The sequence below is a fragment of the Ceratotherium simum genome, chromosome 35 (genome assembly GCF_057802395.1).
Source record: "Ceratotherium simum simum isolate JZ-2026a chromosome 35, ASM5780239v1, whole genome shotgun sequence".
Lineage (NCBI taxonomy): Eukaryota > Metazoa > Chordata > Mammalia > Perissodactyla > Rhinocerotidae > Ceratotherium > Ceratotherium simum.
Genome location: NC_141934.1, coordinates 31,173,451 through 31,199,651, shown reverse-complemented (window position 1 = coordinate 31,199,651; position 26,201 = coordinate 31,173,451). Strand labels below are relative to the sequence as shown.

The following is a 26,201-nucleotide window of genomic DNA, read 5'->3' as shown; positions in this document are numbered from 1 at the left end:
TATCTGGTCTGACAAGCAAAGGCCCCTCTTGGCTCCAGGGACGAGATAGCAGACAGATGGATGTGAGATGAGGCTGAGCACAGCTCAGAGAGCACAGGGCCTGGCCAGGAGCCTGCCTTGCCATGGCTGCTCCTCCTGGATGGGCCCTGAACCTGGTGGGGTCCTGGGCCTGCCTCTGCTACCTGCCGTCAGGCAGGGGTGGAAGCATTGAGCGGTAGGAGCCTGTGCTCTCCTAAGGGAAATGGGAGCGTTTCTGTCGCTCCCTGGAGCTAGTGGGGGAAATTCGATGATAACTTCCCGATGTGATGCGCAGGGAGTGAATCCCCACGCCTCACAGCCCCTACAGGCCCCCTAGGCTCGTCCCGCTCTCCTCCCCACTGTTCTCTGGCCGTAGGGCCTTCTGCAGGGGCAGGCCCATCCCACCCAGGACCTTTGCACCTGCTGCCCCCTCCTCGGCTGCCCCTCGTTCTGATGGCTGCACAACCAACCCCTCCTCCCTCGGTTTCCCCTCATTCTCCGCTCAGGGTAGCCTTTCCAGAGGCCCCTGGGAAGCAGTGGTTTGCAGATTTTCCCTGCATCACACTTAGGAGTGGGGGGTGGACAGAGACAGCCAGCTTCACCCCCAGTGCTCCAACCGGCAGGCCTGGGGAGGGGCCCAGAAGCTGCTTTTCCACCAGCTCCGCGTGACACGCAAGCTGCTGGCCCGGCACCCCGCCTGGAGAACCCCTGCTCTAGAGCGGCCCCAGCAGGCGCTCTCTGCCCGACTTACGGCTGTTGCTCTCTCTCCACTGTTCTTCCTCCTCACTGAACCCCACTTTGCTGCAGGAGCTGGAGGACCCTCCCCAACCCTAGGGAGGGCGCTGATTCATTCCTCTGGCCCAGAGGTTCTCAACCCAGGTGGCCCCACCCGGGGGGCATCTGGCTGCGCAGTGCCGGACAAGGAATGTTGCCCCCTCCTCCCCCCCAGTGCACATACCCTGGAGACACACTGATACGTCACTCCTGCCAGCGAGAGCAGGCTGGCTGGGGCCTCGGGGAAAGGTCGTCCCCTGATAGCGGCGGGGGTGGGGGGGACGGCTCCCACTCCCTGCTCTCTGGGTGGGAGGGCGCGGCTGCCATCCTGGACTCAGCCAGGAGCAGAGGAGCAGAGGGATGGAGCAGCCGCCTCCCTGCATGTCTGCTGGGCGGCACTCTGGGGTGGCAGACGGTGTCCCAGGGGCCTCGCCCAGGAACGGGAACTTGTCTCGTTCTGCACGTCTCGCACTGAGAGCAGGACCTGCACACACAGGTAGGCGCACCATCAATGAGCACTGGGAGAACGTGCCAGAGCCTCAATTCTGAGACCTGACCTGGCCTGACCCTGCCTACGGGCAGGAGGCTCACTTCCCCGTTGGCCTCCGCTTGCCCATCTGTGAAATGGGTGTAACGACCCGGGGACCCGGAGCAGTCGAACAGGTACAGACAGGAAGGCGTCAATGGAGGTGAGGAGAGGAAGTGACACGGCGCAGGCCTCCTGGATGTCCCCTCCACCCGCAGTGCATGTGAGTCTGGGGGACACCCACTCCTCGGCCCCCCAGGGGCGCATCAGGAAGCTGAGCCTGAGCCAATAGGAAGCAGGGAGAGGTCGTGTTTGTCTGAACGCATCACAAGGGGAGACTGGCTGCGCCCCAGCTCGGTGGGGCTCGTCTGGGTGTTGGGGGCTGCGCAAGGCAACCAGCAGCCCACAGGACCGGGGGACCAGGGTGGGCAGCAGCGTGGACACGCGATGGGGCTGGCGATGCCGTCCGGGAGCGGTAGCTGTTCAGCTGGCCTGGCCTGGCCCGACTAAAAGTCCTCCAGCCCTGCCCACCCTCGGCCCGTCAGCGAAGTTCCGTGTGGTCCAGTCGCTCGCCGGAAGGACGGCTCCCTGGCCCCCACCCCGGCCTGGATGGAGCTGCCCCAACTCACAGGCCACGGACACAGGAGAAAAGAAAGGGCGGTGGGTCTCCTGCGTCTGTCCCGCAGCCGGCACGGCCGACCTGCCCGAGGAGCAGCGCCCTCTGCTGGCTGCGTCCCAGGCCAGGAGGCTGGGCCAGGCGGGCTTTGCTCAGTGGCTGGTAGTGGCCGGGTCCCCAAGGCTGTGAGCGTCACTGCTCTCCAGGACCTCCTGCCCCGGGCGCCGGAGGGCGGGGGCCCTAGTCCCTGGCTTTGCAGCCCTGGGCTGTCTCGCCCGTCTGTCCCCTCGCAGGGTCTGTCCTCTCCTGGGCCGGTGCAGGCTGTCATAGCGCCAGGGCCTGAGCCACTGTCCACAGCAGACGGGGCGACAGCAGCAGCATGACGGCCAGCAGTGGGCCGGAGGCCCCGGGGGCAGGGGAGGCAAGGGAGGTGCAGGAGCAGACCTCGTAGCCGTTCTGGCGGCTCCGGTCGTGCTGTCCCGGCCGGGCGTGGGTCCCCGCCTCCCCATCCGCGCCCGCGCCCTCGGCGTCAGCCTGCGGCTCTCTGCAGACCAGCCAGTCCTGGGCGGTGGACCTTGGGTACCCGGGCGCCACCTCCAGCTCGCTGTCCAGCACCCTCCAGTACTCCTTGCCGCGGAAGAAGTACGCGGCGCCTGGCGGGGGAGAAGGGGAAAGGTGGGCTGAGCTCTGGCGCCTCCACCCCGGCTGGGCTGGGGAGGTTGCCGCATGTGGGTTTCAGGCTAGACAGCAGGAGGGTGAGGGAGCAAAGAGCTGCGGGCCGTGGGGAAGGTGAGGGTCAGTCTTTGTCTCAGCCCCTAGAGCCCGTCTGCGGGCACCCAGAGTGCTCAGGCCTGGGAAAGCTCAGGGGAGCCGCCTGGAGGCAGGGGCACAGCTGAGATGACCTCTCAGTTTCTTTTCTCCCTGGATATTTACGGAGGGCCTACTACGTGCCAGGCTGTTCCAGGTACTGGGGATGTTGCTTTGAAAACAAAACAGAAGAAACTTCCCGCCCAGGGAGCTGCCCCCGTGGGGCGGGTGGTGTATTCCACGCCATCAGGAGGGGCAGTGAGAACGTGTGCGCAGAGCCCCACAGCAGGCGAGAAGGGGCCGTGTGGGTGTTCTGGGGCCCGTGAGGCAGGTGCAGAGACCCCGGGTGCGTGTGAGGCTGCAGGAAGCGGATCCCCAACCCCTCTCGAGATCCCCACTCTACGGCGGGGGAGACTGAGGCTGCCCTGTCTGGCTCACCGTCTGACCAGCGCATGGCGTCGTCGAGCGTGCTGGGGACGCCCCTCCACGGGGGGCTCTGGGCGGGGTGGCCGGGGTCCATGCGCCGCATGTGCTCATCATAGCGCCAGTACAGCTGGTCCTTAAAGAAATAAGTCTTGTCATTGTGGGCCCAGGAGAAGGCGGCATCGATGCCGCCCGGCGGGAGGCCAAAGTCGGAGACGGGCCGCGGGTATCCTTCCTCTACGTTATTGTCCTTAAACACCCAGTATCTGTCTCCTGGGGGCGAGAGAAAGAGCCATGGGCCGGGGCTCTGCCCACCCCAGGGGTGGGGGCTCCAGCCCTCGATCCTCCCCAGTCAGCCACCCGACGCCATCGCCCCGCACGAAACCCAGGGGGCCCCGCGAGAATTCATTGAGCACCCACTCTGCGCCTGCACAGGGTCCTGCCACTCGGGGACCCGGGTTACAAAATGGCAACCGCTCCACAGACAGGGAAAGCAAGCCCCAGGAGAGTCACCGCCTGCGAGAAGGCACTCTGCTCTGCTCTCCTCATCCGCTTCCTCGACCCTCGGGGCCAAGAGCATCCTCACGGGCAAAGACAAGAAAGGCTTCGGTCAAGGCCTAACCAGCGCGGGCGGGCACCCTCATCAGACTTCGCACAGGAGCCCACGCTTAGCGAGCACCCAGAACTCCAAATCCGCACGTTACACTTTCAAACAACGGTTTGATTAAGACGCCCTTTGCGTGTATCCTCCACGTCGTGCTCTGGAAACACTGCTACGGAAGGAGCGGGGGAAAGAGAATTAGGTTCACCTGGGTGTTGTCACATCCTCCCCTCTGCTTAGCAATAACCAACCCTGTTACTTAGAAAACAAGCAAACAAAATGAAGCAAAACCTTTAAAAGTCCTTGCTGGACAAAGGACCGGAACAGACATTTCTCCAAGACAGACACTCAAATGGCCAATACGCACAGGAAAAGATGCTCCACGTCACTAATCACCAGGGAAATGCATATCAAAAATACAATGAGATATCATCTCACACCCATAAGGACGGCCACTATCAAAAAACAGAAAATAGCGGCTTGCCTGTGGTGTGGTGGTTAAGTGTGAGCGCTCTACTTTGGTGGCCCGGGATGCCCGGGTTCGGATCCTGGGCGCAGACCTACACACTGCTTGTCAAGCCATGCTTTGGCAGTGTCCCATATACAAAACAGAGGATTGGCACAGATGTTAGCTCAGGGCCAATCTTCCTCACCAAAACACACCCCCCAAAACACACAGAAAATAGCAAGTGTTGGTGGGGATATGAGGAAATTTTGCACTGCTGGTGGGAACATAAACTGGTGCAGCTGCCGTGGAAAATAGTTTGGCAGTTCCTCAAAAAATTAAACAAAGAATTACCATAGGATCCAGCTTCTGGGGATATATCCAAAGGAACTGAAAGCAAGGTCTCAAAAAGATATATTTGCACACCCATGTTCACAGCAGCATTAGTCACAATAGCTCAAGTGTGGAAGCAACTCAAGTGTCCGTCAACAAATAATAAACAAAATGTGGTCCATCCACACAATGAAATATGATTCAGCCTTTAAAAGGAAGGAGATTCTGACACCTGCCACAACGTGGATGGACCTTGAAGACATTCTGCAAAGTGAAATAAGCTGGTCACAAAAGGACAAACACTGTATGATCCCACTTACGTAAGGACCTCGAGGAGTCAAATCCACAGAGACAGAAAGTAGGAGGGCAGGTGCCAGGGACTGGGGGGCGGGGGGCGGACGGGGAGTTAGTGTGTAATGGGAACAGTTCCCATTTGGAAAGATCAAAAAGTGCAGATGGACGGTGGTGATGGTGGCACAACAATGTGAATGTAACTAATGCCACTGAACTGTACACTTAAAAATGGTTAAGATGGTAAGTTTTATGCCATGTGGTTTTTACCACAATTAAGAATAAAAAGAAGCAACTAGAAGGATGTGCAGCTATGACATACAACTATCTACTGGGGCTTTGGGGGAAAAAAATAAATAAAATTATTAAAAAAAAAAAAAAAAAAAGAATAAAAACAAATTTAAGAATTCTTTGCTGGAGAGGGGCAACAGCTGGGATGCCTGTGAGCCGGGGAGGGGATGAAGGCAACAACAGCCCACCTGCAGACCGCCCGTGTGAACATGACAGGGGCTGCAGGCTTTCCCCGGAGCAGGGGCGCGGGGAGTGTGGGGTGACCTGGCGCAGGCAGCCCGACCTGCCCAGCTGACGCTGTCACACAAAAGTGCAGATGCCAGGGGGCAGCGTGGGTCACAGCAGTAGGTGGCTTCACTCTGGGGAGTTACAGACCCTGTCACCCCAAAACACAGCTGCCTGGGCACGTGTGACCCAGGACGGCTTGCAGCCCCCAGGTGCCCACAGATCATGCAGGGCTGTCTCCCGCTGCGGGCTCGGGCGGCCCGCCTTCTCTCCAGACAGCACGCTCCCTGGGAGTAGCCTTGGCCCGGCCCAGCCCTGGGAGAAGGGATGTTGAGGGTGGAGTGACGCCCTCCTGCAGTGGATCTGCCATCCTGGACTGAGATGTGGGAGTTGGACGTGGTGTCCCAGTGCACTTAGAATAAATCCAGCTCCTTCCCACAGCCCCTCAGGGGCCGACCTGCACGTTTGTCTCGCCGCCTCGCCCCTCACTCGGCTCCAGCCTCACTGTCCTCTTGGAAGCTGTTTGCATTCAGCTGGACTGTTCCTGCCTCAGGGCCTTTGCACTGGCAGTTCCCTCACGTCTACCTGAAATGAACTTCCTCATTACTCGTGGGTGCTAATCGTGTGGCTCCCACGTGCAAGAGGGTGGGATTTTCAACTGTTTTGCACACTGTGTGTGGGCAGTGCTACCACAGGGCGGGGCACAGAGTCGGTGCTCAATAAACTCACGTTGGTCGAGTGCACAAATGAGTGAGCTGTTCTCTGCTCTGTGCTCTGAGCAAAGCACAGGACAGGCCTCCATTGCAGACGCAAGCTTTAGGGGTCCAGGGAGCGCAGGCTATGGCCCCACCATCAGCGATGCTGGCAGAGTGCCAGGGAGGGGCTGCGGGAGCATCCAGGCGGGGGCTGCCCACCTTTGAAGAAGACGATCTTGTGGTCCCTGGTCCGCTCATAGACGGCATCCACGCTGTCCAGACGCAGCGGCAGGCCTCGCCAGAAGCGGTGCATCTGCGCCGGCTGCAGGGACACCAGGTGCCGGTCCCGGGTCAGCCGCCAGAAGTACCTGCCTGGGGGCACAGGGGTGGGGCTACAGGTGGTGGGTCTGGGCCAGGGAGGGCCCGCCCTTCCAGGCACCGGCTGCTGGACCCCGGGGCTTACCTTTGAAGAAGAAGGCCTCGCCTCGGATCTGGGCCACTGCGTCAAAGCGAGTGCTGCACCTGTGGGGCACGTCCTCCCTGGGCCTGGGGGCAGAGAGAGCCCGGTGGGCTGGGGGCAGCCCCTCCCCAGTACCGTGGGCAGCTGGGCTTCGCACAACCTTGGGACGAGCATCCTTTTTTTTTTTTTTTAATTTAATTTAATTAATTTATTTTTCCCCCAAAGCCCCAGTAGATAGTTGTCTGTCATAGCTGCACATCCTTCCAGTTGCTGTATGTGGGATGCGGCCTCAGCATGGCCGGACAAGCAGTGCGTCAGTGCACCCCCGGGATCTGAACCCGGGCCGCCAGCAGCGGAGCGTGCGCACTTAACCGCTAAGCCACGGGGCCAGCCCTGGACGAGCATCCTGGAAGGAGCCCCCACGTCACTGCCCGAAGGCTCTGGGACTCACAACAGTTGTGTCGAGAGAGAAAGGGGGATTAAAACGAGTCCCTTTTCTGTGGTTGGCAAAGGAGGACACTTAGCCAGGCGGGCACTGGGCGCATTTGGACAAACAGCTCTGCACACCGCTGGTGGAGCATGAGCGCCCGTAACATGGAGAAGCCAGCTGGGCCCCATCCACTGAGATGCTGGACGTCCCTGGCAGGAGCCCCGATTCCAGGTCTGGAGCTCTGCCCCCAGAGGACTCACAGCAACAACATTCGTGATGACCAAAGATCAGGAACGAATTAAACGTCCCCTGCCCCGACACAGGACTTAGCCACAGAGCAGGGCACGGGCGCTGGGCAGCACGGACGCGGCTCTGAGAGAACCTGGCGTCTTCACACAGACACGGGGCCTCCCGGGCCTGAGCGCCAGAGGCACAGAGCAGAGCGGCACACCACGTCTCCCCACGTTTGTCATCTGCACACTCAGTGTGCTCACACACGTGCAGAACTTCTCCGGAAGACACACGCAGAGGTCTGCCCCCTTAGCATGTGCCCACTGGCATCTGTTACTTATTCAATAACTAAGTGACACGCAGAGCAACAATAAAGCCAGCCTTCTCGAGACCCCACAGGAAGTTCACCGTGTACCGTCAGTGAGGACAGCCTAAAGCCATCCCACTTTTGGAAAACCAAAACCAAACCAAACACATAAGCCTAAATATAGAGATTTTTGCTGTTTTTGTGTTTAGAGTTTGTGTGAGCCCGCAGGTGGCCAGGAGGCGTGCCAGGCTGTTAGTGCAGAGGTGGAGGAAGGGACAGGGACGTCCTCCGCAGATTCTGTGGCACTCGGTCTGCCGAGGGGTCTCTGCCGCCTGGCGAGAGGAGGTGGGCTCTGACTGCTTTAACCAAAGGGCTCGGGGTGAGTGACTCCGCGGCTGGGTGCTAAATGGCTGGCAGCTTCCACCCGGCTCAGGACAGTGTCCCTCCCAGGACACGCGCTCTCACCCTCCAGCCTCATGCACAGGCTGAGGACGGGTGCCCGGCTCACCGCCCCAGCTGAGCCCAGCCTTCGAGTCAGCCCAGCCCAGGCACCAGACCTGAGTCAGGGAGATTCCAGCCCCCAGTGAACATCCCCAGCACCGGAGCAGAGACCAGCCCCTCGCCGTGCCCTGTCCGAATACCTGACCCACAGAATCCACGAGCCCAACACGGCAGTGGTTTGACCCCACTTGGCAGGGGTGCTCGCTACACAGCAGGAGACGGCTGGGGCAAAGGGTGAGAGAAAACCACACATTTGAAATTCAACCCCTCTGCCTGGTCTCGGGCTGCGGCGAGCAGGCATCCCCCCCGCTGCTGAAGGAGCTTAAGGAAAGAAACCACCACTCGGGCTCAGCTAGCCCACAGAGCTGTGCTCCTCTCAGAAGAGCCCAGAGCCCAGGACTCGGAGCCACTGTTGGGGGCAGTGCTGCACGTAGAGACAAGGGGCCCACGGCTTACGGGGTGCTGGACCGATTGTCGGGGGGCTCTGGCAGGAGGGGAGGCTCCTCAGGCTCCGGGGTATCCGGCTGTGCCGTGGGGGACACGGACTCCCGCACGCCTGTGGAGACAAGGAAGCTGCATGGAACCGAGGCACATCCGCCTCCCTCCAAATCTCACCCCACTTCCTGGAGGCCCCGGGATGGACGAGGCCACCGGGCAGACAGACACCGCGCATGCTGTGAGGTCAGGCTCCGGGCCACAGCCGCAAGCAGGACGGACTCCCGCCCCAGAGCCGAGCACCACAGCGTGAGTAAAGACACAGGTGCCTCAACGAGGTAGATGAGTATTTACACACAGCCCACAATTCCACCCCGGTACAGACCCCACAGAATGGAAAACAGGTGTTCAAACAAAACCTTGTACGTGAATGGGCACAGCAGCATTACTCACAACAGCCGAAAGGTGGAACAACCCAAATGTCCATCAACGGATGAATGGATAAGTAAAATTATTCAGCCGTAAGGAGAAATGAATTACTGGGGCATGGTGTGACGTAGGTGAACCTTGACAACGCAATGCTCAGTGAAACAAGCCAGACACAAAAGGCCGCCTAGCGTGTGATTCCATTTATAAAAACGTCCGGAACAGGCAAACCCACAGAGACTGAAAGGAGACTAGTGGTTGCCTGGTGGGGGGAATGGGGAGTGATGCTGATGGGGATGGGGTCCTTGTTGGTGGGGGGGTGATGAGAATGTTCTGGAACTAGAGAGGTGATTGTGCAACACTGTGAATGTACTGAATGTCATTGAATTGTACACTTCAAAATGGTTAAACGGCCGGCCCAGTGGCATAGCGGTTAAGTTCACACGCTCTGCTTTGGCGGCCTGGGGTTCACAGGTTCGGATCCCAGGCTTGGACCTACACAGCGCTTGTCAAGCCATGCTGTGACAGCGTCCCATATAAAGCAGAGAAAGATGGGCACAGATGTTAGCCCAGGGCCAATCTTCCTCAGCAAAAAAATAAATAAAATGGTTAAAATGGTAAGTTTCACTACAATAAAAGTCTGCAGGTATCAAAGCTCTATGACAAGGCTGGCAGGACCCCAGGTCCCAGGGAGCCCCGGCAACAGAACTGGCTTGTTCATTCCACACACCGTGGAGCAGCTGGTGTGAGCTAGGCAGGGTCCGTGCGCACCGCGGTGAGCGAGACAGAGCCACCCTCCTCCTGTGGGGTTCTGTGCTCGAGGGCCCCGGGATTTCTGAGCTGCCCTCGGGGTGACCCACGCCTGGCTCTGGGGGGAAGACTCACCATACAACTGCCAGACGCGCACCCTGTCCTCGTAGGGGAGCCTGTAGCGCAGCGGGTCGCCGACCGGGCCCTGGTAGTAGGGCTGCATGATGGAGCTTGTGGCCGCCACGTGGCTCAGCCCGATGGCATGGCCAAACTCGTGGACGGCCACCGCGAACAGGTCCATGCCATGGGCATCTGGGGACATGAGGAGCAGTGAGGCAAGGGAGGGACGGCCAGCCCTGTCTGGGCCCGGCGCCCATAGGGGGAGGAGTGATGGACGTGCCGTCCTGGCTGTGCAGGGGGCCCCGGGCCTGGACAGATGGGTTCAGTGAGTCACTCAGGGCTCGTCTGGTTGCCACCAAGGCCCCACGGGGCCTGCAGGGGCTTCTGGGGGCCTGGTCCTTCCCCGAGTGCACGTGCCACTCTCGGCGGGGTGCCGGCCTGTGCTGTACAAGCCACAGAGTAAATATTTTAGGCCTTGCCAGCTATCTGGACCCCAAGTTAGAGGGGCCGTTGCAGGCTCCCCGCACCCTACAGTGCTGAAGGGATTTCCTGGCCCCCCGGGGATGGGCCTGGGATCCCATCACAGCAGAGAGCCCACAGGTCCTACGGGGTCACTGCTGGTTTCTCAGGCCCACCGGGCTGGGCTCCCCAGGCTGGTGTGTAAACATCTCCCTGCCCAGCTTGACCCTGGGGGCCTGTGCCATCTTGGGCCAGGAGAACTTGGCAGAAGCAATGATGTACTGGGGCCTGCAGAAGCCCTGCTTCTGCTCCCCACAGAAGCTGAGACGCCATGAGGACAAGCCGGCTCGGTCAGTCAGAGGAGACACACATCACGTCCCCCATCGTCCCAGACGTGTGAGCGCAGCCAAGACCAGCCCTGTGGGGTGCCCCTGCCCCGGACGGCCTGGTAAGATCAGCCTAACCTAGAACTGCCCGGCTGTTCTCATGGGCGAGACAGACACGCACGGCTTTAGGCTACGGGGGTTTGGGTTCATCAACAGGATGTGGCAGGTTTCTTCATCTCCAGGGGCCGGGGTGGCTCCCCGCTACACGAGGGGGGGTCTGTCAGTGCCCCCGGGTTACGCAGGGTCCCCACGGCTCAGCACCAGCCCCCGTGCACCTGCGGAGCGGAAGGTCCATGCCTCGTCGTCGTCGAAGTGGGCGTCCCCTGCGGTGTGGTGTTCGCCCGGGAAGAAGGCGTGGGCCACGGTGCCGCCAGGGCCGTCAAAGGGGTAGCGGTCGTTGTGGTCGGCCGTGGAGAAGTCGATCTGGATGTCGGCGGCGCTGCCGGCCACCTCGTGGAAGTCCAGGGCTGCGATGTCACTCCAGACTTTGAGGGCGTAGTGCATGAGCGCGCGCACCGTGTCGCGGCCCAGGGGCGAGTCCCGAGGGAAGGTGCGGACCCTGGGGCGGCGGGGTCAGAGCCAGGGTCAGGTCACCTGGACAGGCAAAGGGCCCCCACCCCGGGCTGAGGGGGCTCCCCGGGGTGGAGCATCGGGGACCTTATTTGGAAATAGGGTTTTGCAGACATACTTAAGGCAAAGATGGACAGGAGATCATCCTGGATTGGGGTGGACCCTAAATCCAGTGAGTGCACCCTCACAAGAGACAGAAGAAAACATGCAGACCCCCACGGAGGCGGCCACAGGAGGGCGGCAGCAGGGACAGGAGAGACGTGGCTGAGGGCTGCTGGCAGCACCAGGCTGGAGAGGCCTGGGACGGACTCTCCCTCAGAGCCTCAAAGCACGAAGCCCTGCGACACCGGGTCTGGGATCTGGCCTCCGGAACCCAGGATAAACTCCTGTCGCCTAAGCCCCTGGTTTTCAGGTGTTTGTTTTGGGAGACCCAGGAAAGCCCCACCCACCCACCTCCACGACAGGTTCCTCTTGTTCCACCGGGTCGGGGCCGGAGCCTGGCGCCTCCTTCGAGACACGGCCGCGGCCGGGAGGTCCGGGAGGGAACAGCGAGGGGTCTTCATCAGGGCCAGGGTGGCCTCATCTGTAGGGGTGGGTGGGGGTCAGAGCCGGGCCCAGCTCCCATCCACCCTGACCTGGGATTGGGATTCCGTGCAGCTCCCAGAGGGTTGGCACCAAGCTCAGGTCCCGTCCCCCGCTCCCTGCGTGAGGTCCAGGGGGAATGAGCCCAGGCCTCCAGCTACACCAGGCCCCAGTGTCAGGGGGACAGACGAGTTTCCATCAGACAGCCATGCAAAGGGTCTTTACAAAATCGGAATTTGTTGCCAACGTGTAAAATGTGGCGTGCTCGGAGAAAAGCCCCAGGTTTCCGCCCCTCTTGAAAAGCTGGGAGCCCTGGCAGATCCACCCGATAGCTGGCCTGCCTGGCCCCGTGGGCAAGGAGTTTGAGACCCTGCCCTGGAGTGTGGAGACGGCATCTGGGTGCGGCTGGCATGTACCCACCACTGCGCCCAGACCTGGGGGTGGTGAGGGTGCTGCCAGATGGACTCCACGTGGCGGGACTCCTCCGTCCCGCCCCAGGGCCGTCCCACCCCACCCCCACCCCCGTGGGCAGGCTGGAGGGGGCGCAGAGCCTCAAAGGGGAGGGGGAGACGTTAGGAGAAACCAAGCCGCCTGTCTCCCGCCGTCCCTAGAGGACTGACCCAGGACGCCAGTGGCCTCCAGGCCTCCGAACTGCTGCATGGCAGCGACGGCCTTGGACAGCTCCTCCTGTGTCTGCAGCTGTCCTGTTGTGGGGTCCGCCGGGGGCAGGTAGCCGAACCTGCTCAGCCACTCCTGTGGGCAGAGAGCAGAGTGAGGGGCGGAGGTGGGGGGCTTGGCCCCACAGAAGAGGAGTCTGCCCCCGGCCCACCACTGCCGTGGGGGCAGGCCTCTCCCAGCCCTGATCAACGCCCCAGCCCCAGCCCCCATTAGCCCACACGGCACCTCCTGTCCCTTCCTTAAGGTACTTTACAGGCAGCTGTTGGAGATGTGTCTTCCTACACCCCATGCCCCTTAGATGCAGTGAGCTTGTGCAGCACACAACCTGCACAACTGCTCCCGGCAGCCTGCCCCACCTCACACCTCCTGAGGCAGCAAAATGCCCAGGGGTGCTTAAGAAAGTGAAATTTAAAAAGCTTTGTAGGGGCCGGACCCCTGGCGTAGCGGTTAAGTACGCATGCTCCGCTGCTGGCAGTCCGGGTTCGGATCCCTGGCGCGCACAGACGCACCGCTTGTCAGGCCAGGCTGCGGCAGCGTCCCATACAAAACAGAGGAAGATGGGCACAGACGTTAGTCCAGAGCCGGTCTTCCTCAGCAAAAGGAGGAGGATTGGCACAGATGTTAGTTCAGGGCTGATCTTCCTCACACACACACACTAAATAAATGAATTAATTAAAAAACAAACAAACAAAAAGGCTTGTAAACATAGCCAGTGCCAAATTCAGGCCCTGGGCTGACCTGTGAGGCAGCGGTCTGGGACCCAGGCCTGAGACCCACAGGCTCACACTCGGCTTCAGGAACCTGGTCCTGAGCGGCACGTTCACGGCGGGTGAGAGCCCGGACTCTGGAGCCAGGCGGCCTGGGTCCAGACCCCACCTGGCCACCTCCCTGCTGTGCCCCTGGCGCAAGGCACTCAAGCCCTCTGGGCTGCTTCCCTGCCAGTGTGTGTCGGGCGGACAAGAGGCCATCATGAGCCGGGACACGGAAAACGCTCAGATCAGCACCTGACACAGGTGGCACCGTCAGGGGACAGCTCTGCCAAAAAGCCCCCCAGCGGAGGTCCCCAGGGCCAAACAGGAAGCAGAAACGGAGGGCAACCCTTTACCACAGACACGAATGGACCCCTGCCCAAGCCCCAGTCACCTTTGCCATTCTTTGGGGGCGCCGGGGGACAGGGAGGCACCGACGCCACCCGTGGGGGGCCCCCACAGGCTTCAATTCCTTCAACTGCCAAACGGCGCTTGTGTCCACCGCCCAGACTGTGACGATCCCACAGAAAGCACTCTGCTGTGTGTCCGCAGTGCAGGGGGGACCCATGGGTGGTGGAAAGCAGGATCTCCAGGATTCCCTGAGACCTGCCCGCCTCTGGACCTGCCTTCAAGAAAGGCACCAACTTGCAAGCCTATTTTTTTTTTTTTTTTGGTGGACAGTAAAAAAATTATCTTGATTCATTTATGCCGCCTGCAGGGCCCCCAGAAGCTTGAGAGTTTGCAACCCTGCGTGCAGACTCCGAGCCCAGGGGATCTGCCCCACAGGGGGCCAGCGGGCGCTGGGTGGGGAGGGGTCCACCCTCCTGGAACTCCCAGGGGCCTCAACTGACCAGGAGGGGCCGCCTCGGTGATCTGTATACACCTGCAGAGAACAAGCCAGACTGCTCCCCTCCCAGGAAACACTGCTCCCTTCCCGGGGTTCTCTGCTCCTTTATCCCCTCCCCAAACCCTGACTGGCCCAGACCCTCCTCCAGCCCTGACAGGAGGCCCCCAAGAGTGTGTGCAGAACTGGCGGACCCTGGAGACCCCCTTGGGTCTGGGGGCGCCCTAAGCCTGTCGGGCAGGACTGGCAGCTGGAAATGACTTGCTCCTCAACTAACAGCAACCAAGGGAGCCTCTCAGGTGGACCCTCCTGATTGGAGGGGCAGCTTCTCCCCAGGGGCCTTGGGAGCGACCCTATGCTCAGACGAGGGGGGTGTTGGCCTGGACAGGCCCGCCTCCCCACCCCGGGCTGCCCTCCCCGATATAGGATCTTGCTCGGCCCTGAGCACCCTTCTTCTGGGAGGACCCCCTTCATATCACTTCAGACACGTTAAAATGCACCCGCATCAGTCATCAAGGGGTTTACTGAGTGTGTCCCACGGCTAGTCACTGTTCTAGGCACGAGAGATGCCCAAGACAGCACACTGTGTTAAACATGAGTATTTGCGCCTATATGTTTTTTCGAAAAGTTCTACAAATATTTGATAGTTTTGAATCTGTAGTTTTCTTTCCGAATGTCAGAAAACACACACACACTTTTTAGCAGCCCTTTGTTAACATTACAGACCTGAGCTAAAGAGCCCTGGTGCCTCATGGTTACAGCAGCCCTGCTACCCAGCACCTCAAGGCTGCCTCCTCCAGGAAGCCCTCCGGAGTTTCCTTAATCATACATGATGAGGATGCCAGCAGGTGCTTACCAGTAAAGTCCCTTACTAGAGAAGGGGCCACCCAGGCAGCTGCCTTACCCCACTCAGGCCAGTTGGGTCTGAGACACCCTGGGGAACCCCCCACCTCCCGGGCTGTGACGCCACAGATAACAGCTGGGTGTCTGCACTGAGCAGCCCCTCGCTCCTGTCCTGAGCAGGGCTCCATGGGGTTCACAAAGGAGGAGCTGCTCTCTCTGGTCCCTGGGCAGCCTGGCCACAGGGCCACCGGGCTACACGTGTTTCCACCTTTCAGAGACCTCAACAGCACCTCAGCTGGTTTTGAAATGTCTGCCAAGGTTGAAAAGCAGGAGGTTTTACCCGCAAGTCTGAGCGGCGGGCCTCCGCATCAACGTGCAGACCACGGGGCAGAGCTGACGGCAGGTGCCACCTGGGACAGGCCCTGCTCCCCACAGTCAGCGGCCACTGTTACCCGCCCGGGCCCTGGGAGCACGGTGGTTTGCAGCCCCTGCAGGCAAATCTGAGGGGCTGGCCGGGTCCCCCACCTCCTGCCCACCTGCAGGCTTGGGACCAGGGTCTGCGCTCTCCATCTCAGACATCCCACCTGCTCCTGGTGCAGATCCCCCTCTCCCCATGACATTAGCATCACAAAACCAGTCCTTTTTCCTCACAACCCCTGCCCCTGTGGCCCCTGCAGTCCTGGTGGGCTTCTGGGTCGATTACTGGACCACCAGAATGGGAGGGTGGCAACTATTCCCCAGCTCCGAAGGGGAAATCCTAAGGCGTGTGACAACAAGACAAGCCCCTGGGAGTTTAGGGGGATGCTGGCAGCCACTGGCCCTCAGGTGGACACATGGATGGACATACATGGCCTGCAGGGCCCATGGGGGCCCCTCCCAGCCCTGAGTCTTCAGCAGAGGCGAATGTGTTGGAACAAGAAGCCCTCATCCCTCCTGAGAAGGCACCTCAGCCCCGGAGCCTGGAGGGACGGGGCATCTAAGACGACAAGGGCTCTCTCTCCACGTGCCAGCTCATCCAGTCTCAGGAGGACGTAGGAGAACTCCCCAAAGGCGGAGGTTCAGTTTTCTTTCCTGGTAGTTAAATTAATACATTTTCAAACATCAGAGGAGGCTAATGGGGTGAGAAAGATGGGAGTGTTGACCAGAGACACGAAAAACCAAGCTGACAACCGTCCCCACAGCTGGGGAGGCGGGGGTCTCCCAGAGACAAATGCGGCCCAACCCCCGCTGAGGCCCCCGGGCCCACACCACGGTGGTACCCCGCAGACGGCCCGGGGGGCCGGGGTGGGGGGCCCAGACCACCCTCCCAGGGATCCCCAGCACGCCCCCCTCATACCTACAGAGCCTGGGGGTCCCTCGGCATGCCGGGCGCGCCCACTGGGTCCTCGCTCCGCCGTTGCCAGGGCAACCGCGTCTCCAGGGCAACGAGGCTGCGCAGGCGGAGGGCGAACCTTCCAGAAGGCCGTGGGGAGGGGGCGGAGCCGCCGGGAGGGGGAGGGGGAGCGGGAGGGGGAGCCGAGCCCCAACCCCGCAGGAGCCACCCAACCGCGGATAGTCCCGAACAGCCAAGGAGATGCTCTCTTCCTCGTCCCTAGGACCCCCACGTGCTGCGCCATTACTGCAGATGGGGAAACTGAGGCCCGGCAGGGCGGGTGCGCGGCCCATCCCGCAGATGCGGTCACCCCCAACCCTTCCCACGCGGCCCCACCCTGGCTCATCACCGGGTGACACACTGTGCCCCTGTTTACAGTGAACGATCTAACGCACAGACGTACAACTCCCTTGTGACTTCCAGGAGATTCACAGGGAGGTGCAGCGACCCCCGGGAGCCCTCCTGATGATTCAACATCTCCGCGCTGGTCCAGCCCCCAGGGGGTCGGCGACGCTCCGCGGATGGTGGGTGCACGGCCGCCCCGCGATGCGCTTCACCACGCCGGGAAACACGAAGCGCCCGCTGTGCGCAGTGTCCCTCTAGTCCTCGCCACAGCCCCACGTGTCACGGTCGCCCCATTCACAGGTGGGGAAAAGGAGGCACAGAAGAATTAGCCCCAACGTGCGCAGGACCCGAATGAATGAAGCCAGCCGCGACCCCGCACACACGCTGTCCCCTGGCGCATCCGTGCTGCCCCGCGAGGGGCCGCCCTGGCCTGGGGCTCCTGCAGCCCTCCGTCACAGTCCAGCTCTAACTGGGCTCCGCCACCCTCTGGGGGACTGGAGAGCAGGTGCCCCTAGCGTCAGCCCCACCGCACAGATGGGGAAACAGAGGCCACAGCAGAAGGCCGGCAGGCAGCGGCTTCAGAGCATCCCCCTGACCCAAATCACAGCATAAGCACAGCCGACGTGGGCGCCCTGGCAGGCGGCCCTCTGCACCCTGCCTGCACCTTCCCCCCAGTCCCTCACGCACACAGGGCACCAGGGACGGAGCTGTGGTCTGGCTCGAGTCCTTGTCTGACCTGCTGGGCCACACGGCCTCTAGAGACCCTGAAGGAAGGAGCTGGTGGGGCCTCGGGTCCCCTGCATCCCTCTTCTTCTGGGGCTGCTGGCAGCTGGGGTGATGCCCGCGCCCCAGGGTCTTCCCCAGAGGGACACCCCAGAGCCCCCTCTGACAGTCCATCGTCCATCCATCAGACACCCTGACCAGACGCTCGCTGTGCCAGGTGCTGGGGGCAGAGGAGACCTGGGGACATTTGCCCACTGTCCATCCGGGAGCCGCCAGTCCCACGGAGAAGACCAACGATAAACAAGTGAGCACAGAAATAAGTGACAGATGACAGTTACATCACAGATAATAGTTAAGTGATCCTAACAGCAAGGATTACTGAGCGCTTTCCGTTCACTAACCTGCTCAGGGCTCCCGATGCCCCTGAGGGGAAAGCTGCGTGAGCACAGGGTGTGTCGTCTGCCGAGTTCAATTCGTGTTGGGCACACAGCAGGCGCTCAGATAACTGCTGAATCAATCTTATGAGGTGGGCACTATTATCCCCATTTTACAGATGAGGAAACTGAGGCACAGAGAGGTTAGGACACTTACCCATGGTCACACAGCCAGTACGGGGCAGAGCTGGGATTCACACCCGGGCTGTCTGGCTTCAAGGCCTAGTCCCTTAACTGCTGCGCCATGAGGGAAGTGAGAGACCGGGTGGAGGGGTTCCTTAACTGGGTGCTCAGGGAAGATGTCCCTGGGGGTGACATTGGGCCAAGACCTGAAAGATGAGAAGGAGCTGGCCAGGTGATGAGCCATGGGAACGGCAAGTGCAAAGGCCCTGGGGCAGGAAGCAGCCTGGGAAGTCCAGGGAGCAGAAAGGAGCTGGTGGGACTGGGGTACAGGAGGAAGGGATAGGAGAAGTAGGCGGGCCCCTGGGTAAGAGGAGGGGGTTGATTCTATGCATGTGAGGAAGCCAGGCTCTGCATCCTGCCCAGACCACTCTGTCCCATCCCTTCTGAGAGCTGGACAGTGCTCAGGAGTGACCCAGCAGGCTCTCAGCTAATGGGAGGCGGGACAGACGTGTCCGTTACCCTTCACGTGCACGGCACAGACCCTGCACCTGGAGCATCTCCACGGAAGCTCAGAGCATTAATGAAGAAGCAAATATCACGTATGCTCACAGCACCCTTGAAGTCCCGCAGGAAAGCACTGCACCCCAGAGCACCCTGCCGAACCCCCATCCTCTCCAGCCTTCTCCCCATCCCTCCCCCTTGGAACGGGAAGGCAGCTCACTTCCTGCCAGACGCTGCTGCAGCAATCCAGAGGCGGCAGCTCTCGTTGCACAGATGGGGAGACCGAGGCTTGGCACTCAGGGTACAGGCTGGTGAGCAGCAGCCTGGGATCCACACCCGGGGGCTGGTTCCAGAACCCCCACTGTGCCAAGGGCCCACATGAAAGGGAAATGACGCGTCCTAAGCCACCGGGCAGGTTGGCTCGCCCACTGAGTCCGAGTCCACACTCCCGGGCTCAGACCACAGGCGTCCGGTGCAGTCCTGCCCACACCACCCTGACGCCCACAAGAGGCCACAGAGGCTGCTCAGTCATTCTGATGCTGGCTCGGGCGCCAAAGGCCAGGGGTGCTCCAGGGCATGGCCTCGATTCTGGACAACCGGCCTCCGTGTCTCGCAGGCTGGTGGGGAGGGGTAGGATGAGTCTTAGGACCTTCATGCGGAGGGGACCTCAGAGCAGAGGGACACACAGACACTCTCCTTGCCTCTTGCCGGGTGCAGGGCGAAACCACCGCACCGGTCAAGCATTCCTGGTTCTCGGTCTTGGCTGAGGGTGTGCGGGTCGGTTTCCGGGACTGCAGCTTCGAGAGATATTCCCCAGCCAGGTCCTGATGGCACGGAGGGCCCACAGGCTCGCCTGGGTGCTGGTGCTGAGGAGCAGGCACCCAGAGGCCACTGGCTGAGGGCACAGTGAGGACGGTGACTGTCACCCCTGCCACCTCCCCCATCCCCCAGGAGGGGGTCTGGCGCTCACCCATGCTCCAAGGTCCTGGCTCCCACCCGTCATCATCCGGCCCGAGGCCTCCTGGGCACTGAGGGCCCTGTCTGTTCCCGGCCGCCCTCACACACAATCTCAGCCATAGACCACCGCCACCGTCTGGGTGTCAGAGATCAAATGCCCCGCCGACAGCCGTGTGGGGCGAGGCAGTGAGAACTCACAGACTTGCCGCTGGGGGTAGAAACCTCGTGGACACTTTAGAAGACGGCTTGGCAAACCTGCCCACCTGCAACGTGTTAACCCCCACGCCTGTCACCAGGCTTCCCTCTTCCAGGGCCCGATCCCCCACATCCTCACGCCTCGGAACCAGGAGGTTCTGCGGTGCTCCTCGCCACAGCAAAATATGAGCACCGGCCCGCACGTCCGCCCGGGGCCCGGCGAAAGGATGTGACACCGTGTGATGAAATGCGGTGGGACCAGGAGTAGACACAAAGGACCAGGCAGCTCCAGAGGGTCCGGTACAGGATGTTCTCTGGGACAGATTGTGAAGGGAAGTGAAACCTCAGATGCACACCGCCGGGCACCAGGCTTCATCCCTAAAAATAAAGGACTGAACCCCCATGTGCTTTACGTGCCCAGACAACCTCTGGAGGATCCGCAGGAAACGTGGGAGGAGCGGGGCAGACTGAGTTTCCCCTGCAGACCCTTCTGTAGGGCATTACCTACTCAGAAACAGAATAATGAAGACTCCGGCCCAGAAGGACTTGCGGCTCAGCCGACAACCCCAGGAGGCCCAGTGCGTACTCTTTTGTCCCACTCCCCCGCAGCCTGAAAGCCCACCATTTGATAGGCCCCGCAGGCCTCAATCTGGTGCTTTGTTCTCCAGCTAACACTCTCGGGGTGGGCTGGGCTGGGGGAGCCCCTCCCTGGGCCAGCCAGTGCTGGAGACCCACTGGGCACAGCTCTGTCTGGCAGAAGCTAGGTCACACTTACAAAGGGACCCTTCTCCTCGCTGGCAGCCCCAGACCTGAATATCCAGAGTCAGTGCCCCCCCCTCCTCCCCATAAATCCCTGCCTGTCTGCGCCTTCCTGCACCTCCGGGTCAGATGCTCTGAGTGTCATTTCCCTGAAGGCCACCAGAGACCGCCCTCCGCCTGCAAACCCAGGGCAGTAGGCAGGAAGGCTTTTCTCACACCAGGCGGGAGGGGTCCCCGCCTTCCCTGGGTGGGGGCCTCTCCGGTAGGGGCAGCATCCTCTGTTCTCTACCCACTGGGCCAGAGGCCAGGGCCCTGCTGTCTCTGGGGCTCCAGGCAGGGGAGCCACGTCCCCTGCCCAGTGCATCCCACAGGGTGCGGGGCCGGGTGACCCCCCTGGGTGCCAGGGAACCCAGGGGAGCAGGGAGAGGCAGCCCGCAGGTCCAAGCTGGGAGAAGTGTGCCCGACTGGCTCTCTCCGGGAGGGCAGAGAGAAACTTCCGAACTGCACCAGATCTGATAAACGAACTTGGCTGGACCACTGGGAGCTCCATCCGCTGCCCGTGCAGGCGACCCCCATTAGCCCTCTGGGCGGTGCCCCTGGGAGCTGGAAGGTGGGAGCCCTGGGTGCTACTGTCACTCACCCCAGACCTGGAGACACATGCCCTGAGAGCGTGCACTCCAGAAGGGGATCCGGGAAACCCTCAGCCACAAAGGGGCCCAGAGGAGGTGGATCAAGGCATCCCATTTTCAGGGGCAGCTTAGCCAGGAGAAAGCCTGCTGTGGGGTCCCTCAGGCGTCTAGATACACACAGAAGGGACTGTGGCCGCGCCCTCCCAGATGGCTGCCAGGGGTGGGGCAGCCGGGCAGGGGTGGCCAAAGCCTATGTCTCATCCAAGAACCTTTGGCCAAGTCCTGCCAACCACGCAGCTGCAGATGTCACCCAAGTGCCCGCACCCGAATGCCTCCGCCTGCCCAAAATCCTCCTGGAACTCTTGAACGCCAATGGCGCTGGGAGAGAAGCACCCCCAGCACCCCTTCAGGAGACCGCCGGGGGAACGTGGGGCGGGGGCGGGAGGCCAGGCCCTTGGCCCGGGGCCCTGCATCTGAGCCGAGTGTGGGCAGCTAAGGGGAGAGAGCCTCAGAAGGAATAGGCTTAATCCACTGGCCCCCTCGCGTCCTCGCCTGGCTTCCCGAGCCTGGGGGTGGGGGCCTGGGGGTGGCGATATCCATAAAGTCTGATCTAAATCTTCCAGGTCCAGAGGAGGCGGCTCAAAGCCTGGCGGGCTGAACGGGGGAGGGGTTGTGGGAAGAGGCCACTGCCACCGCCCCCCAGGACGGTTCCCAAGCCAGTGAGACAGCTGGTGCTGGGGGAGGGGGAACGGGGGAAGGCGGTGGGGCTGCATCTGAGCCTGGGAATGGGAGGGGGCCCATCAGGCTCAGGATACGACCAAGACGGAGGCAGAGCAAAACTGGCCGCCCTAGCGGCGGAAAGGGGCGGAGAACAGGGCTAAGATCCATGCCCAGCGGGCAACTGGGGGGCCGGCTCCTTGCTCTCCGACACTCTCACCGGAGCAAACTCGAGAACACACCAGCTGTCCCGGGCGACCACGCTCCGCAGCCCCAGCTTACTCCCTGTCCGTAAGGGCGCGCCCTCCCTCCCACCACTCCCACTGGGAACGCACGCGGGGCGCACTGCCTGAGGGCCCCCCTTCGGGGCCGCTCCAAGCCGGGGACGGGGGCTCTGGACAGGCGACTCCCCCCCGCTCCGCGGGCTCCTGCGGCTGCGGGGCGCTCCGAGCGCACGGAGCCGGGAAGGAACCTGGCGCCTCTGTCCCAGACCCGGGTGCGCGCGCGTCAGTGCTCAGCCTGCGCCCCAGCCTCAACTTTCCTGTCCAAGAAATGGGTCCAGGGCGCCCCAGGTTCCCGCAAGCGCCAGGCGCCCTGATGAGGTCCTGCCGCCCGTGAACCCCCATATCCCGGCCGCGCACTCACCACTCCCACGCTGAGGTCCGCGGCGCGGGGCGCGGGTGCAGCGCAGCCCCCGCGGGCCGCCAGCGCGAGCAGCAGCAGCGGCAGCGGCGGGAGCCGGAGCCGGGGGGACGGCGGGCCGGGCCCCATCGCGCTCTGAGGGCGGTCGGCGAGGCCGTGGAGATCCCGCGCCCCTGAGCCTGTGCGCCCCGGAGCCGGGCGCCCGCTCTCCTGCGCCCCCGCGCCCGTGCACCCCGCTCTCCTGCGCCCTGCACCCCCGCGCCCCGCGTCCGCGCCAGCGCGCGCCGCCCCGGGCCCGACTGAGCCGGGCGCCCGCCTCCCAGCGGCGGGCGGGGCATGCTAATATATGCTAATGAACGCGGCCGCGCTCGCCGCCTTAAAGGGCCCGCGCCCTGCACCCGGCGCGCTGCTCCCGGCCCGACTGAGGCCGGCGCCCGCCACCCGGCGAAGGGGCGGGGCATGCTAATATATGCTGATTAGTGCCGGCTGCGCTCGCCCCGCCCGCCGCCTTAAAGGGCCCGCGCCCCGCTGCGCCCGGGCGTGAATGCTCGGACTCCACGTCGGCAGCCCCGTGTGTCCGTTGGAGGAACGGGGCTGCGGCGGCCCGAAGGAAGGCTCTGGCCGAGTGTCCGCGGGCGGGCGCAGAGCCCGGTGGTCCGGGCTGCTCCCCGGGGAGCGGACCCCGGCTCCCCGTCCGTGCGCACGCGGACCCCGCCGAAGCCCGGATTCACGGTCACCGCTGGCGACCCGAGCGGCAGGCGCAGCGCGCCCGGCGGACGCGTGGTGGAGCCCGTGCACCGCGGGAGAAGGGGGTGGGGGCTGGGCGGGAGTGAGCGGCGGGGCCCGGGGGTGGAGGGGGGAGGCCGTGGGAGGGCGTGGGGCTGGGGGCGGGTGAGAGCGTGGGGGGCGGGCGGTGAAGGTGGGTGAGAGCGTGGGGGGTGGGGTGGGGGTGGGTCAGAGCGTGGGGCCGGGGGCGGGGGTGGGTGAGAGCGTGGGGGCGGGCGGTGGGGGTGGGTGAGAGCGTGGGGGCGGGCGGTGAAGGTGGGTGAGAGCGTGGGGGCGGGGGTGGGGTGGGTCAGAGCGTGGGGGCGGGCGGTGGGGGTGGGTGAGAGCGTGGGGGCGGGCGGTGAAGGTGGGTGAGAGCGTGGGGGTGGGGGCGGGGGTGGGTCAGAGCGTGGGGGCGGGCGGTGAAGGTGGGTGAGAGCGTGGGGGTGGGGGTGGAGGGATGAGAGCGTGGGGGCCGGGGGTGGGTGAGAGCGTGGGGGCGGGCGGTGAAGGTGGGTGAGGGGTGGGGGTGGAGGGATGAGAGCGTGGGGGCGGGGGGTGGGGTGGGTCAGAGCGTGGGGGCGGGCGGTGGGGGTGGGTGAGAGCGTGGGGGCGGGCGGTGAAGGTGGGTGAGAGCGTGGGGGTGGGGGCGGGGGTGGGTCAGAGCGTGGGGGCGGGCGGTGAAGGTGGGTGAGAGCGTGGGGGTGGGGGTGGAGGGATGAGAGCGTGGGGGCCGGGGGTGGGTGAGAGCGTGGGGGCGGGCGGTGAAGGTGGGTGAGGGGTGGGGTGGAGGGATGAGAGCGTGGGGGGTGGAGGGGTGAGAGCGTGGGGGCTGGGGGTGGAGGGGTGAGAGTGTGGGGGCGGGGGCCGGGGACCCCTGCCGGAGCTCGCGGAGCTGCTGGAGGAATCTGAATATGTGGGAGAGGCTGGGGCACGGGGGCTGGCACGGGCACTGTCGGGAGCACGAGTCTGGGGGGTGTTGTGGGCGCAGTTGGGGTCAGCGAGGGCAGAGGGTCTGCGGTCACCGAGGGTGTGGGCAGCAGGAGTGCTGATCGCTGACGTTTGATGGGAGGTTAGTGTGGGGCACGTTAGCAGCGCGTCCCATATATAATCCCATTCCCTTTTTACAACATCTTATGGGATCGAAACTATCTCCATTTGTCAAACGAGGAAATTGAGGTCCAGAAATATTGATTTGTGGGAGATCACACAGCCGAAGGATCTTGGGTGGGTGTGGGAGCTGGAGGTTCAAATTCAGAGGCCCCCACACCTTGTATTGGGTTTCTCACTCTGCTCTCCCTCCCCCGCCCCTTCAGCCGCCAGTCACTGCTGGTGCTGTGGGGATTGAGGTCCCATTCTACAGACAGGGAAACTGAGGGCGGGCACTTCCACTGGACCCACGTCCCCAGTCTAAGGGGAGTGGTGGCTCCTCTTCCAGCTGAGGGCTGGGTCCCCGCAGAACTCCTGCCTCGCTGTCCTCCCCAGCTGTGGTCTCTTTATCCTCCTGCTGTTGCTCTCAGAGCCTCAGGGGCCCCTCTGGAGCATGGAGATTCTGCGCTTGCTTCAGAAGACAGTTATATTCACCGATTGACATCAGCACGGTGAGGCACCCTGACATGCAGTGACCCTTCACAGGCACATCCCCGAATTTTGCTCAGGTGCGTTGTGGCAGACGCCCAGCTCTAACTGGCTCTAGTCAAGGGAAAGAAATTTATGGGCTTGTTAAACTGGGACATCCCAGAGCACACTGACCAGGCAAGGCTGGATCAAGTCGCACAAGGACGCGATCAGAACACCGTGTCTCTCTCCATCCCTGGACGTGTCTCGTCCTCAGGCGAGATTCCTCCAAATGGCAGCAAAGATGGTGCAGGGTAGTTACACCTGACATCCTTCCAGCTTAGCAAGCCCAGCTGCAGACAGACTCTTTCTCAAGCCACAGCCCCAGGGCGTCTTTCATTGGATGGTACGGATGGTGCGTCCATCACTGAACTGACGGAACTGAGCCGAACTGCCTGCCCTGACAGCCGAAGAAAGGGCTTTTCTAAAGGAAACTGGGGGTGCTGAAGCCAGAGTAAAGGAGGATGGGTGGCAGGCGGGGCTGGATCAAGGGTCTCAGAAGAGATGCTGGTGCAGTCGACCCTACTGTGTAGCAGAGTTCTTCCTGCATGTGAGGGATTTGAGAGGGGACGCTGGCTGAGGGACTGTGGGGGTGCTGTGGAGGGACTAATATGGAAGAGTGGTGAAGAGAGACGGCCTGTGACAGGGGTCCACAGACAGGCCATGGTTCTGCCCAGATAGGTCCAGATGGTGCCTGGTGAGTGGTGCGGAACCAAGGATACTTGGCTGGATGTCGGGGACGTGTCACTTCATCTTGGGGGCTGGGTGGCACCACGTGGCTGTTTTCCCTTCAAGCCTGCCACTGAATTCTGGCGTTTGAATGTGGCCACGATCCAAGTGCTGATGAGAGGCCACTTTTCACCCGTCAGATGGGCGATGTTGAAAAGCCGTATGTTGTCATGCGCCGAGGAGGGTGTGGGGAGCGGGGACCTTGGTGCTGGAGGGAGCGCCAGCTGGTGCCGCCTCCTGGGAGGCCACTGGGGAGCAGCTATTAAAATTTAAAAAGTGTGTTTTTTAGGCTCAGCGTTCTTGGTGTCTGCCCTAGAGAATCACGCCCATCTTTGCACAAGAAGGCTAATGCGGATGTAACAGTAACAAAAATCAGAAACTGCCTAAATGGCCATCGGTGGCTGACTGGCTGACCCAGCGCCATGTGTACTGTTGGTCATGCTGGCTGTGGCCAAGGACGCAGGTGGGGGTGGGAGTTCCTCTGCACCCTGTTTGCTGGTCTGTGATTCCTGGAGTGGGGCCATGTCCCATGGGAGAAATGGGCACCTCTTCTAAGATCCACAAGGTGCTATGTGAGCTGGCGGCTGCCCTGGACTGACTGGGATGTACCCGAGAGATGGAACACCACGTTGAAGTTAGAAAGAACAGACTAGATGCTGGTGTACCCGTGGGGCTACTCAGACATATTGTTGAGTGAAAAAATTGAGGAAGAAAGCAGAAAGCAGAAAAAACCCCACAAAACTACGTATTTACATCTATCACGTGTACATACACACCAAGACATACATCTATGTCCTATCTCCTGAGCCCCTTCATCCAGCCTTGCCTGCCATCCACTGTCCCTTTCTCTGACTTTAGCACCTCCAGTATCCTTTAG

General features: G+C 62.1%; 1 protein-coding gene across 13 annotated transcripts; it reads right to left on the bottom strand.

Moving 5' to 3' along the window:
• Nucleotides 1-1,609: 1,609 nt before the first annotated feature.
• MMP17 (matrix metallopeptidase 17) lies at nt 1,610-22,455 on the bottom strand. Of its 13 annotated transcripts, XM_087423489.1 has the most exons (12): nt 16,584-22,209; nt 16,157-16,246; nt 13,524-15,887; nt 12,323-12,455; nt 11,574-11,703; nt 10,826-11,109; nt 9,721-9,897; nt 8,431-8,530; nt 6,509-6,591; nt 6,265-6,417; nt 3,180-3,437; nt 1,610-2,587 (listed from the first exon to the last, which is right to left on the bottom strand). In XM_087423489.1, the coding sequence occupies exons 3-12, from the start codon at nt 13,695-13,697 to the stop codon at nt 2,259-2,261; spliced, it is 1,821 nt and encodes a 606-aa protein (XP_087279615.1). In that variant the 5' UTR covers nt 13,698-15,887; nt 16,157-16,246; nt 16,584-22,209; the 3' UTR covers nt 1,610-2,258. The 13 variants fall into 13 exon arrangements, with proteins under 13 accessions (XP_087279615.1, XP_087279608.1, XP_087279611.1 ...); XM_087423482.1 differs by adding an exon at nt 22,217-22,315 and having other exon boundaries at nt 13,524-19,780; XM_087423485.1 differs by having other exon boundaries at nt 13,524-13,755; nt 15,762-22,209.
• Between the last annotated feature and the right edge of the window lie 3,746 nt (nt 22,456-26,201).